This window comes from Balaenoptera physalus, assembly GCF_965194825.1.
Source record: "Balaenoptera physalus genome assembly, chromosome: X".
Taxonomy (NCBI): Eukaryota; Metazoa; Chordata; class Mammalia; order Artiodactyla; family Balaenopteridae; genus Balaenoptera; species Balaenoptera physalus.
This window is the reverse complement of record NC_138903.1, coordinates 32587618-32602212: the sequence shown is the minus strand read 5'-3', so window position 1 is coordinate 32602212 and position 14595 is coordinate 32587618. Positions and strand designations below refer to the sequence as shown.

Genomic DNA, 14595 nt, shown 5'->3' with positions numbered 1-14595 from the left:
TCTATAGCACTGCTATTTTCAATCTTCCACTAATTTTGCTCCTCTCACCACTTCGTTTCTTTCTCAACTTCCACCTCCACTCTCTTATCCTGGTGTGAAGAGCTTCTGTAGGAAATTGGTAATCGGTGTCTTTCAAAGTCTTTAACACTTGGAGCTGACTGCTAAGAGAAACTGACCAGATTCCTGTGATCCTTGTCAGTTTCTCTGATCAGAGAAAATCAGCTATGTTTTGAAAGATATGCAGGTTACTGGAGAAAATGAATTATGCTGGTAGGATTAAGAGACTTAGACTAAAGTCTAAGAAACCATTTAAAAGAAAGCTTTTTGCATAATGTGGTTAACACTTGTTATTCTGTGAAGACTAATTAGCTCTTTTAAAACTGTGGGAGGAGTGTCATTCTAATGAAGCAGAAAGAGTTATACATATGAACTGCATGCATTTAAACATGTTTACAACAGTTCTTGACTGCAACTGGGAGAAAGCTTCCATCAATAACTTTATGAACCATATCACTATGCATTGGAGGAAAGATGATAACATAAGAACCTGAGGTGAAACTGAAGGCACTCATGTTTGCTACTGTTTAGAGCAAGGCTCAGCAAACTTTTTCTGTTATTTACCAGACAGTAAATATTTTAGGCTTTATGAAACCATACAACTCTCACAACTATTCAACTCTGCCCTTGTAGCGTGAAAGCATCTATAGACAATAGGCAAGAAATAAGAGGGGCTACGTTCCAATAGCAGTTTACTTAAAACAAACAAACAACAACAAAAAACAGGCGGCAGGCCGCCTGTGGACCATAGCCAACCCCTGGTTTAGAGGATCTGGGAAAGAGCTGTCTGAGTAGTGAGAAAGAGCAAAGCAGACCCTGACATCCACAAGCTGTCCTGGTGTTCACAGGTGTGCTTCGTCATTGAACTTTTCTGCTCTGCACCAGCAGTACAAGGCCTCGGTCAATTAAGTGTCATCTGTTTCCAATTAGAAAATTCTACTCAACCTTCAAGGTCTGGCTCATATGTTAACTATCTTGGAAGACCTTTCTACCTGGCTGTAGTTTCTATATCACCTTGTTACAGATCTGTTTTAAGATACTTTGCATTCTTCTTGAACCCTACCTGTTTGTATGTCTTACACTTCCTTAATGCATTAAAAAATTCTTACCTGGCGGAGCGTTGGAGGGAAGGAGGAGCCATAGAAATTCATCCGCCGGGCCATGAACGGGCTGCTCCGGGCCGAGGCGCCGGTCGGCGCGGGCTGCGTCCGGGCCGGGCTCCCGCCGCTACCGCACGGCCTCATGGGTTCGCTCACCGCGCGGGGCTCGTGGCCGGAGCTGGGGCGCATCCACAGCCCACGCAGCCGCAGCCGCAACGAGCGGGCCCAAGCCTCCGGCGTCCGGGACCAGCCCCTGTACGCCGCCCACCTTGACCCCGCCTGCCGCGCTGCCGTAAGTGACGGTGGGCGGACGCATCCCTGCTGTGCCAGCTGGGCCGCTGTACGAGTCAATCCTGAACTATTGCAAGCACCTGTGACAAGACTGGTCCTCCCTGCACTCAGCTCCTACCCACCCGACACTGGCCTGATGACGACGAGCCTCCTGATACCAGCCTGCCCCTCAACCCGCCACCCCTCACTGTGCCCCAGACGCACTATGCCCATGACCAGTGGTTGCAGGGTGCCTTCCACACCAGCCTCTGAAGAGCTGGCCTTGGGGGATGCATCCCTCAGCAAGTACTCAGACTACAGTGCCCGCTTTCCCCTCTCCCACCTCACCTCACAGGAGTGTAAGACCTGGGCCTCTTGGTGGCAAAACTGCCACCACCCCCTCTCTCCTGTCTTGAGTTAGCTGGCACTGGAGCAGACACCTGGGCTCCAGCCTCTGCACATGGCACTGGACCTCCACTTCTCCCACATGTGTGCACCCAAGCTTGACCAACCTTCGGCAGCTCTGCGGCTGGGATGAGTTTCTGGTTCCCACCTCCTTTTCACCTTTTGCTGCTATCAGCAGCCGCTGGCTCAGGTGCATCCCATCTCCGGTCCCTGGGTTCTACTGCCCTAGACAAGGGCTCCAGGACCCATTCCTGCATCCACCCTCGCGTGGGAGGGCCAAAGCTCCATGCTGGATATTTAAGTTTAGGGGCCAACCTCCTTAGAAGCAGTAACTATGTTTTGTACTTTACATTCCCTACAGTGTCAAGTGCTTTTCCTGGCACATGAAAGGCACTTAACAAATAATTACGGATACTGTATAGGTACCAATACAAAAGTATTCATAACTAGGCCACAAAAGAGATACAATTTATAAACACTGGTACAACAAATGTAGCTTTTAATCCTCTGCATGGCTTTTAAGCCAACCTTAAAATATTTAAAGCATGTGAAAGCACAGAATGATTATCTTACCTGCATACATCCTTCATCTATCTTGCCCTTTTCAGGATCAATTTTAAAATGGGCAGTTTTTTTAAAGCGGTACATCACAGGAAGTGATTTGGATCGATTTTGCATAATACACTGAATCTCTGAACGTCCACCCATGAAACAAGGTGCAAAATTAAGGACCCTTCCCGGATCAAACTGTAATAAGACAGGAAGTCCTGAGCCTGTCAGGGCTAATTCCACTTTCTGGAATCGATCACCTGTAAAAGCAATAATAGCTTTTTAACATTAAAAGTGTTTTGGGACTCCAGAATACATTTGCTCAGGCCAAATAGTGTCATCTGAAAGACTTGATGAGACATGGGTAGCTCATTCAACCTTTCATTCAACAAAGTTATTGAGGGCCAGGGCCTTCTTTGTGCCAGGGACTTTTCTAGGCCTTGGGGGTATACAGCAGTGAATAAAATAGACAATGTCCTTGCTCTCATGGGTTTTACATTCTAGTGAGGTGACACTGACAATAAAATAAATAGATAAGGTAGAATAAGACAGCGTACAATGTCTTGGGGGCTGCTCATTTATATGGGGAAGTCCCAAAAGACCTCTCTGATAGGGAGATGTGTAAGCAAAGATATAAGGGACTCTGGAAGAAAATCATGTGAAAAATCCAGAAAAAAAGTGTATTCTAAACAGAGAAAACAGCAAGTACAGAGACTCTAAGGTAGGAATGGCTTGGCATGCTCAAAAAAACCCCCCAGGAACGAAGTAGTATAGCTGTGGAAGAGCAGTTGAAGAATGGTGAGAAATGATCAGACTTAAGATATACTTTTGAGGGTACAGTTAACAAAATTTGCTGACGGATTGCATGTAGAATAGGAGATAGAACACGATAAATGATAATGCTAAGGTTTTTGGCATAAGCAACTGAAGTGATGGAATTTTAATTTCTTGAGACAGGAAAGACTTCAGGAGGGATAGGTTATAGGGAAACCAATAGCTCTTTTTTTGGACATGTTAAGTTTGAGATGTCTAGTAGACATCCAAGTGGAAATGTCTTATTAGGTCACTTAATATATTTGTAACCTTAGAGTGAAGATAAAGGAGGAAGGATTGGAGTTTTGAGGGGAGAAGAGAAGCTGTGTGATACTAATCTCAAACCGAGAGAAAGTGAATGCATGCAGGAACACAGCAGGAATGGCAAACACCAGGACTCAGTTGGGATTAGTGGTTATAGATATAAAGTGAAACCTCACAGCCTGGTTTTGTGTTTTTCGCCAGCGCAATTAGCTTCCCAGGTGCAGCGCTAGAGTAGGCTAAGAGTTGAATTTCATCAGATTAGAGGTTTTCCACTCAGCCAAAATGGGAGTTGAGCCAAGAGATTTACATATACTTGGGGAAAGGTGATTAAAATAATGGATGGTGGAATATAAGCTGAGCAATAACACAAATATGAAGTTTTGGAGATACTAGAAACAAGCTAGTACCTATGAATTGTGAGCTCTAATTGAGTGAAAGAACTGTTTTGCAGAGAAAGCAATGTAACTAGAATCCCATAAACAGAGTTTATATTTCTTCACTCTTGGTCTTACTAGCCAATCCTAGACTCTGAGGAAAACCTAGCATCTGTATCTCTAGCCACTGAAAACTAGATTAACTTGCAAGCCCAGAATAAAATGTTCTGTCTATGATCAGCAGACAGAGCTCCATATCACCAACCATGGCATAAACAGTAACAGAGCAATCAATTTCTGCCCTAGGAACACAGTTCAACTCTGCTCAATGACATCACTTGTACCAACATGTAAATCTTCTAGATTCTTGACTTGCCATGGCTCATCTTTCTGGATTTCATCTCTCATCTGCCTATATTTTTCTCTTTGATCTTTCTTGCTAAACTGAAGTCCAATTCCATTTTCCTCACTGCAATGCATGCAATATTACCCAAAAATGTAAAAAGTGCCTTGCATCTTTACATGTGGCCTGCAAAGCAATGCACTTATCAATATCCTATAGCAGGATATTACACTCTATTTACTAGAGCTCTAGTAAATAGGGTGACTAGTAAATAAAGTGACCGTCACTTTATACAGATTCTAAGAGAGCAAAAGGTTTGATAAAGATGAAATAGGTCATTTGTTCCCATATTAATCTCTAAGAGAAAACCTAGGCTTACAAAGAAAAGAAGGCAGGTTGTTTTTTTGTTTTTTTCTTTTTTAATTCCCTTAGCTCTACATCATCATGTTTATCTAATGTTATTTTAAAATAATAAAGTCGGGACTTCCCTGGTGGCGCAGTGGTTAAGAATCTGCCTGCCAATGCAGGGGACACGGGTTCGAGTCCTGGTCCGGGAAGATCCCATATGTCGCAGAGCAACTAAGCCCATGCGCCACAACTACTGAGCCTGCACTCTAGAGCCCATGAGCCACAACTATTGAGCCCATGTGCCACAACTACTGAAGCCCGTGCACCTAGAGCCCATGCTCCGCAACAAGAGAAGCCACCGCAATGAGAAGCCCGCGCACAGCAACAAAGAGTAGCCCTCGCTCGCTGCAACTAGAGGAAGCCCGTGTGCAGCAACGAAGACCCAATGCAGCCAAAAATAAATAAATAAATAAATATATTTTTTTAAAATAATAAAATAAAATAATAAAGTCATCTAAATTTTAACTTGGAAAATTATCATGTAAATGATGCTGAGGCTGACTTTTCTCAACGTGCCACAGAAGACGTGTTAAGGTCTCTCGAATGTTTGCATTTTTATTCTAGTCCACAATTATATATTTTTATTAAACTGCCTCTACAAATATTGCTGTCCAAACTTTTAAACAATTCAAACAGCTATACATTTGATGATAATGTTCATTTCGTACTTACTTTTGATGGTTTTATTGTTATCATCTCTCAAAAATCCATCTTTACTTCCTACAGACTCAAATCTCAGAAAGAGAGCAGTCTTGCCTGTGTGAAGGATCATCCTTTTGACCATTAATGATTAGCCTGTAAAAAATCACAATCAGTTATTTCTAAAGCAAAGATGATAACTTTATTATCTCTCAAAAGGGAATTTCAACCCAACACTTAAATCTATGCAAACAGATGAAATTCAGGAACAAAAAGGTAACTGTGATCCATTTTCCAAAATTACTGCACAAGATGTTGAGACTTGCCAAAAAGAAGGCCATACTCATATTATGTGAAGATCCAAAAAAATGACTTCATGATGATATTTGTAAGATAAGAGGAATTTAAATATACTAGGTTGTCAAGGTCTTGCCTCCACCGCCACTTTCTATGTACAGGATTTTCTTTCCAGGCAAACTTCACTGCTAGCTAAGGTCTCTGTTCAACTCTCTACAACAGTCCTTCTTACACCAGGGTGAAACTGCAAACCTCTCGTACGTACCTGTCTCCTCCCATGGACTAAGCACACATTGCTAGCCACATTCTTGTTAGAGGAGAACAAGTAATTTGGAGAATAAGATTTGGTAACAGCCAAATCTTGGCAGAGGAGAAAAGCAAAGGAAAGATGAGAAGAAGGGAAGTAGGACCAAAGACAGAGATGGGTTACATCACAGGCTTGTGCACTGGCAATCTTTACTTGCCTTACCTAGAGCTCAGCTTTTTAGCAGCGGATAACTCAAACATACACACAAAAGGCTGATGTGAAATATTACATAGGAAACAAAATAGCATAGTGAGAACATCTTTAACTAAGACTACAAATCATATTTATTCCTATGTGTTCATGCTAGACTCTCAAATAAAATGAACATGTTGCCATGAAAAGAATATTTAGAATTTCAAAGATTGTGTATTAAACAGAATCTTATAGATTCACCAAAGAAGTTTCCTGCATGAAGAGATGATTAATAAGGCAATTATAGGTTGTACAAATAGAACAATTACTTGATTTACTACCCTCCTTAAATTAAACCACAACTCAGTCTTCATCGGACAGTTGGTATCACCAGGTAACCCTGTTGCCACAGAGAGAAGTACATTAAACATTGCCTTCTTACAAACAAGGGTAAACATACTGACAATTGGATTGGTTATTGTCACACACTGCAACCTGTCAAGTGTAGCTGAAATTGCTGCTATATATTTAAAACAGCATTGCCAAGTATATTTTCAAACTAAATAATCAAACCAAGTACAGGGAAAAATATACATTGGCAAAAGTCCTAAACATCTGTATGCGTTTCAGCAAGCAAGTGTGGTTGATCCCAGCAGCTGCTATAGGCTTAATATTCCTGATACTCAGTAAGCATTTGGCCCTGGCAGGAGCACTGCATCCTCTTTGGAGGCGTCTAGAACATACTGCATGCCCCTGGCCATCACCTGACTATTTCTGCAGGAACAACAAGGTCTTGGTTGAACAGATTGGTTTGCAGCCAAAATCCAAAGCAACCCAAAACTTCCATCACCTCATTTCCACAAGGTCTGGAGAGATTTTTAATTTAAAATGAAGTATTTAGAAACATTTTTAAATATTGGAAATAATATTAACCATGTCAGAAATATTTAGAACCATAATAAGAAAAACCCAATTTGTGCCTTCTGCCAAGTTTTTTTTTTTTTTAATAAATTCATTTATTTTATTTATTTATTTTTGGCTGCGTTGGGTCTTCGTTGCTGTGCGCGGGCTTTCTTTGGTTGCGGCGAGCAGGTGCTACTCTTCATTGTGGCGCGTGGGCTTCGCATTGCGGTGGCCTCTCCTGTTGCAGAGCACGGGCTCTAGGCACGCGGGCTTCAGCAGTTGTGGCACGCGAGCTCAGGAGTTGTGGCTCACAGGCTCTAGAGCGCAGGCTCAGCAGCTGTGGCAGCCTCGCTGCTCCGTGGCCTGTGGGATCTTCCCGGACCAGGGCTCTAACCCGTGTCCCCTGTATTGGCAGGTGGATTCTCAACCACTGCGCCACCAGGGAAGCCCACCAAGTTTTACTATTAAAGTCAATCTGATGAATGTATGGTTAATATACTTTCCATTAATAAGTAACATCATAATGGAATTAATTTTTGCTTACCTTGGGCTGAAACAAAATGTAATTAAAATCTTTTGATAAGGTTGTAACCTCCCTTCATTAGGAACATAGGAGATAAATGTGGTAATATCTATGTTCTTTATTTTCCTTAAGTAGGTTAGATTATTTAAAGCAACATCTGTTCTTTGTTGAACATTTGTACCCTGTAATATAAAATCAGAAATAAAAGAGTATTCAGGCAAAACACAAACAAAATAAAATATTTTAAGATGAGGTCATAAAATAATTATTGAAATTCCAGAGTCTAGATATAGAGAATATGTATGTTTTTAAAGTAACATACATAAATTTGATCAAGGCACCTCATAAAATTAAAAGAACTATTGAAAAATTGATAAGAACAGACATAGATTACTATCAATGTCAGCTTAATTTACTGAACTTTTTTAGGTCACCTTTGGAGACACATGAAATGAAATCATATCTATCTTCATGTTAAAACATATTTAGAATAATTAAACAGCTTGTTGGTTATTAGTAAGTTGCACTACTTACTTACCAATTCTCCAACAATATCATCGTGCTTTATGGCTACCCAATTTATAGGTTCTGGGCTATTATTGTACAGAAGTGCATGTTCAATCTTTGACATTCCAAAGAAAACAGAACCCAAGCTTATGCATTCCCACTTTTTATCATTACTCATGTTTAACAATTCAATACTCTGCTCAACAACATGAGCTTTGATATTCAAGAATATGTCTGGACGATCTTGCAAACTCACTATACAAGATAATGAATTATACACACATATTTTAATTAGAATTCTATATAAATGTTTATATAAACAGAAATTTTATAAAATCACATAATAATTAAAATTCAAAGGCCTAAGAGCAGTTCCTTTCACGTATGTGCCAGAGACTGTCATGTCCTTCTGTCTGTCTGAATCTGCAAAGTAGAATAGCATATGCACAACCTAATTCATTGTCTCCAGGAAACAAACAAAGATGGAAAACAACGGCATGAACTGACCCCAAAAATCACTTACTGATATTTCCATATCACCAATGATTTACATGGTCACCTCTAGTTCTAGAATTCTGAGATTCTTTTCTAACTCATCCCATTCCCCCAAGTCCAACAGCCAACTTCATCCCCATCCTAATAACCCAATTCCCTACAAAGTAAAGTATCTCAGCAAAACTCCACTTCTTTGCTGAAATGAGTATCCTCCCTCATAAAACTTCACTTTCCAGACTAATTTGAATTCACTGTTGCAACTTCCCTCCATCCCGCATTTATCCCTCTCTGGCATAAATGCAATCCTTTTGAATCTCACCCTGTCAGATACCACAGATCACTGACCAATCCAAGCCATCACCATAGTCCTTAACTTTGTATCTCTGTGTATCTCTGTCACATTGGGCACGGTTGATACCATCTCTTTCCACATCTCCCCTCCCTTAGCTTTCTTGACACCATACTTTCATGGCTTTCCTTCTAACTTATTTAGACTCTGCCTTCTCATTCTTCTAAGACTTGGATATTTTGTAAATTCCATGAATAATGCTGTTTCTCTCCTACGTCTTTTATACTCTACCCTCCTTCTCAAAGTTATTTTCAACACTTCATGCTTCATCTACAACTTATGAACTGACGACTCTCAAACCAATATACCTAGACCAAATTATTTTCTGGGACTCAAGATAAGTAAATCTAATAGGCTCCACAGGATTCTGCAAAGCAAATCAATTCCAGCATTCCAAAACAGAACTCAAGATCTTCTCCCACAGACCTGAACCTCCGCTTACCTTCCCTTTCTATAACCAGTCACTAAATGTAGTCAAATCTACCTACATAACATATCTCCAATCTGCACACTTCTCTCCCTCCATACTCCCAACTTGTACCTTAACTGAGGCCTTCATTATTTCTCTTCTGCTTTACTATTAGAGTTTCTAGTCAGGCTATCCACTCCACATCTGTACTCCTCGATTTTGTACACTGCTATCAACATGACCTTTCTAAAATGCAAACTAATCAAGACACTCCCATCTTAAAACCTTCCTGAGATCCCACAGCCTTTACAATAGAACCTAAGCTCCTATCGGGGCTCACAACTGTTTCTCAAACATTTTTTTAATTGTGACCTTCAGTTAGAAATTCATTTTACATTACAATGCAGGACACACACACACACACACACACACACACACGAAACAAATTTTACAAAACGCCACTTGCCCTTACCATGTGAGATGCATTCTGATGTTTTCTATTTCATTGTTTTAATACTGGTGGTGGCCCATTATAGTGACTGCACATTCTGCTAATGAACTGAGACATACAGCATTAAAAAATGCTGTCCTATGGGGTCCTAAACTGGACCCTGCACCATTCTGTTTTTCTGGTCTCATCTCTCATCACTCCTCACCTCCATCTCTTTGCCTCAGATCTCTAGATGTGTAACACTGTCTATTAACCTGTAGGAATTCAAGTCTTCTACTTGCACTGCCTGAAATCACTCCTTTAACCCACTCTCATCACCAATACCCACCTCTCCTGCACACACACACACACATACATACACACATACACTCAGTCCAAATCACACCACTGCTCTTTGCCTCGCTAATTTCTACTCAACAACAGGTGTTTGGTTCAACTATCACCTCCTTAGTGGAGCTCTTTCTTGATCCACTCCCTCACCCCAACAAAATCCAAACTAGGAGCTCCTGTTAGGTGTACCCATATGCCATTCTCTGGTTCTTCCCATTTTTCAGTCCCTAGTGCTTGGCAAATAGTAGATACTCAATAAATGAATGCTGACTGAAAGAAGAAGCTAACATACATTCAAAGACAACAGGCATATATGAAAAGTGAAACAGGAAAGTATTAAGCACTACACTAGAATTAAGAACCATAGTATATACTCACTTTGCCACTTCATTTACAATTATGGGCCAGTCTGCACAGAAATCCACTTTAATAACCATTCATGACTTGGGTTGCACAATACCACTGGTTGGAAAAATGACAATGGGTAACTGGCCCTGGTATTCTGTTTTAAACATACCTAAGGAGAACAAGAGCAGATGGTTTACATTTGGATCCTTATAATGTTAACATTCACACTCTTAGTAGAGGACAGAGACACATTACAGAGTATATAGTCTACTGTGGACCAAGAATCACAGCTTTGATTGTAAGTCTTGTCTCTAGGGTTATCCAATAAATGTGAGCCTAGTGTTAGGACTCAACCCTCATTCATAGCTAAAATTTACTGTCTGCTTACTGTGTTCAGACACTTATGCTAAGAGCTGGGCATATGTTATTCTATTTAGTCCTCATAATGAAATCTATGATACAGGCTCAACCATTACCTCTATTTTATAAATAAGGAAATAGACACTTAGAAAGGTTGAGTAATTTGTCCAAAAATACACAACTATTATGATAGATTAGATCATCAACTCCAATTCTTCAACCTTCTCTGCATCCTTACTGTTACCCTCCCGTGGACTAAGTATGTTTTCCTACCCCTTGACGGGGCCTGATCACGTGATTCACTTTGGCAAATAGCATGGGGCCAGAAGTGACAACATGTCAGCTCCATCCCCAGATGTTCTCTTGCTCTTCTACCATGGAAAGTGTTTCTTTTAAGAAACTGCTGTCCCGTTGGCCTGTGCGCCCCAGCATGGGCAAATGTGAAGCAGAGCCACCCTGCTGACTCAGAGACCTGCGGTGAGTAACAGATCAGCCCCAGCTGCCTCAGCTTGAAGCAGAGTCACGCAGCTTAGATTAGTCAAATTCCAGCTAATCTGCATAAGAATGAGAAACTAAAAAAAATAATTACTTTTTTAAGATATAGAATTATGGAATGGTTTGTTACATAGCAATAGTTGACTACTACTACAGCTAGTAACTAACAAATAGAGCTGGGATTTTCACTTGGATGTTTCTGACCACAGGGCTCACACTTCTAGCCACTACCACTACTCTATAAATGAATTAATGCAGTTCACATAGGGAAAGGGTGAAAGAAATGGGTTTCTAGACTCAAACAGCATATGAGGAGGCCACAAAAATTTCTTGTTCTGAAAGCAGAAATGGTCCATAATTTATGGTAATGTTTGGTGCCTATCTTAGAGCATGCAGGTGAGATCAGATACTATCTCTTTTTCATCTTTGTGGTCCTGGCACCCCACACAGCGCCTAGCACCAAGCAGTGTTCAAAATGTCCAATAAATGGGAGGTAACCAGTCATGAGTTTCTTTGATATCATTATACAATATTAACACAAATGAGCATGCTGCCAACATAAACAACTAATTCCTAAACAAATAAGCAACTAAAATTCCTAATTTACCAGTTTTAAATCACATTTGATGACATTTTCCAAAATTATTCATTTAACTTCGGAGAATGTAATATTAGCGTAATAAAAGTACTGAAAATATAAAAGATAATAAAACTTTAGGTCCAGAGATGACCAGATGAAAAAGGCAAACAGTGACAAAATTTGTTAATCCAATCATTTTTAGAGACTTGCTAATGCCATAATATTTAAGGCTTATTTTTTTCTGTCATAATATAAAACAAAAGTCTATAAAACTATATCCATAATGAATAAATATTATTGACTCAATTCTCCAGGAAAAGAAAACTATATGAGTTCAGTTAAGTCTGAGTCAGTGAAATAGTTTCTATACTGGAACCACTTTTCTGTAATTTGACAAAAGAGTTTTAAGTGAATGGTTCAAAAGCTTATTCAGGAACAACCCCTAACAAAAGAACATTGTTCAATCTTTTAAATATATTAAAACAGTGAGCTGACAAACATTACTGTGTCTTATGTAACTTTAATATCATTAGTAATAATGAAATATTTGACTGGTTTTTTAATTGCTAACAACAGGAGCAAGAACATCAGGCAAGGAGAAGGGTGTCATTGAAGAATTTCTGTCATCAAATTTTCATTTCTTTTTAGATGTGAAACTGGTTGATGTGTGGAGAATGAACTAGAAGGAGATAAGAGGTGACTCCAGACAAATAATTTAGGTTGATGTAATTATAAGGCAAGAGAAGATTATGGACTGTTGTAAAAAAGTGACTATGGGACAGAGAAAAGTAGGATTACTCACACTATAAGGAAGTGAACAGACAGGATTTAATAGTTGACTGAGTAAGGGGGTAGAGGGTGAAAAGGAGGGAGGTGTCAAGGATTTGTCAAATTTCTGACTTGGCCATATACATGGTGGTGACATTCAATGAAAAACAGAAAAGGAGAAGTTTGGGGGAGACGTTGAGGAGTTTAGTTTTAGACGTGTTAACTTTGAAAAACCTGAAGGAAATGCAAAGTCTTGTACAGACTTCAGTGAAGTAACAGGAATGGAAGTGATTGCCTAGGGAGAGCAGGGTGACTGAGGAAACATGAGGGTCTATGACAAATCCTAAGGAACACTCACTTCTAATGTACTGAAAAAAGGGACAGCAGTCCACAAAAGAGAATTAAGGAGGAGGGAGAAGAAGAAGAATTCTAACATCAATAATGAATATTTACTGAACACTTAATATATGTCAGAGAGTATGCTAAGCATTTTATTAATCATCACCACAATTAGAGGAGGAAGGCGCTATGTTTATCTTTAATGTATAAGGGAGGCAATGAATGTTTGGGAAGTGTAAATTCCTTGCCTGGGGCCTCCCAGCCAGTTAATATTGTAACCAAGATTTGGGACCTGCAACACCTCACTCCAGGTCAAATCAATTAAATGAAGGCTTACTGAATGCCTGGTATATGCCCAACATTGTGTCATGCATGAAAAGTATGTTGAGATTTCATGACATCAGTTTCCATGAAAACAAAACAAAAAAAATGCATTGACAATAAGTAGTGGGTGCTTCTCTGGTAGTTAGAGAGGATTCTGAGGACCACTCCTGGGTCTGGTCCACTTTAGCAAATTTTCTGCTTTACAGATGATGCCAGGCTTTTCTAGACAGTGATGTAGAGAGATGATGCCGATGATCAGGGGAAGAGGGACAGCAGACATTAAGAGCAAGAGAAAGGTCATATATTTGGGGCAAAATAACCCCAAAAAACCTAAAGGAGTCCTAAGGTAGCTGTTCAAACCCAGAAATGGTGTGTAAAGATCACACTAGGGACTTTAAAGACTACTCTACATCATAACACAGTAGTAGAAAAAGTACCCAAAGATTCAAGAGGGGAAGAGGGAAATGTGTGCAATTCAAGGCACGCTAAAATAAGGTTTTTTCAATCTTCAATGATAAAAACTGAGAAACAATAAAGACATAAAAGAGAACATGGAGTTCCCCAGCTCACAAAACACTAATATTAGAAACATCTTAAAGATTAAACCATGTCTTTTCAAGATGAAAAGACAAGCACTACTTTGTAAATTTAGGAAACATTCTTATAAAGGGCAAGACAACAAAATATATTCAACAACTTTCAGCTAAATCTAGGGATGGTTACTCCGTAATAGACTATTCAAATAAAACATCATGAAGTTGTTACATAAACTCTGGCTTCTATAAAACTGAAGATAATAACCTCAGTGACACTACCAGAGAGAGAAAACAAAGCTATACAAATCATGAATCTGCTGAATGTGGCTTTTTAATGTCCTCTTAAGTACACATATATGTTTGTAAACACTTGATCTTTGACTCTAAAACTATAAAATATTTGTCACATAAAATCCTTTTTGAAAATTTTACTAAAATCATCTTTGGTTGCTGAATCTATTTTCTGCCTAAGTGTTTTTCTTCATGAAAGTACATTATAATTCTCATGAATATTTATATATTGTGCTTGTGGGTAATGAGGACTTTATGACACTTTACGGGCACTTGCTACTGTGAATATAAAACATACTATCAATTTTGGTAAGGGTGGAAAAAATAATATCATTCAACTCCAAAAATGAGGGACAAAGTCAGCACTAAGAAAATGTGTTTCACTGATAACAATATGTTTCGGTTAGTAAGTTAAGAGTAATTAACATTTCATAATACTCAATTATAATTTACCAATATAGTATTAACTACAAATACTATGCACACACAAAATATTAATACAATACTTAAAATCAATGTGGATTACTTTTCCTAAAATGTAGGGACTCAGGTCCACACATATACTTTTATTAAGTAAAATAATATTAAATATTCAATTAAAATTAAAATTATATATTTTTTACTTATAG

The 14595-nt window shown here is 39.2% G+C and overlaps 1 protein-coding gene across 1 annotated transcript in view; it reads right to left on the bottom strand.

Moving 5' to 3' along the window:
• Positions 1 to 14595, bottom strand: part of CFAP47 (cilia and flagella associated protein 47) — a 421910-nt gene that overhangs the window by 395776 nt on the left and 11539 nt on the right. Inside the window, 8 exon segments of the mRNA XM_082446774.1 lie at positions 2406 to 2641; positions 5256 to 5332; positions 5334 to 5378; positions 7406 to 7566; positions 7923 to 8146; position 10300; positions 10303 to 10362; positions 10366 to 10442. Coding sequence (XP_082302900.1) covers positions 2406 to 2641; positions 5256 to 5332; positions 5334 to 5378; positions 7406 to 7566; positions 7923 to 8146; position 10300; positions 10303 to 10362; positions 10366 to 10442 — 881 coding nt within the window.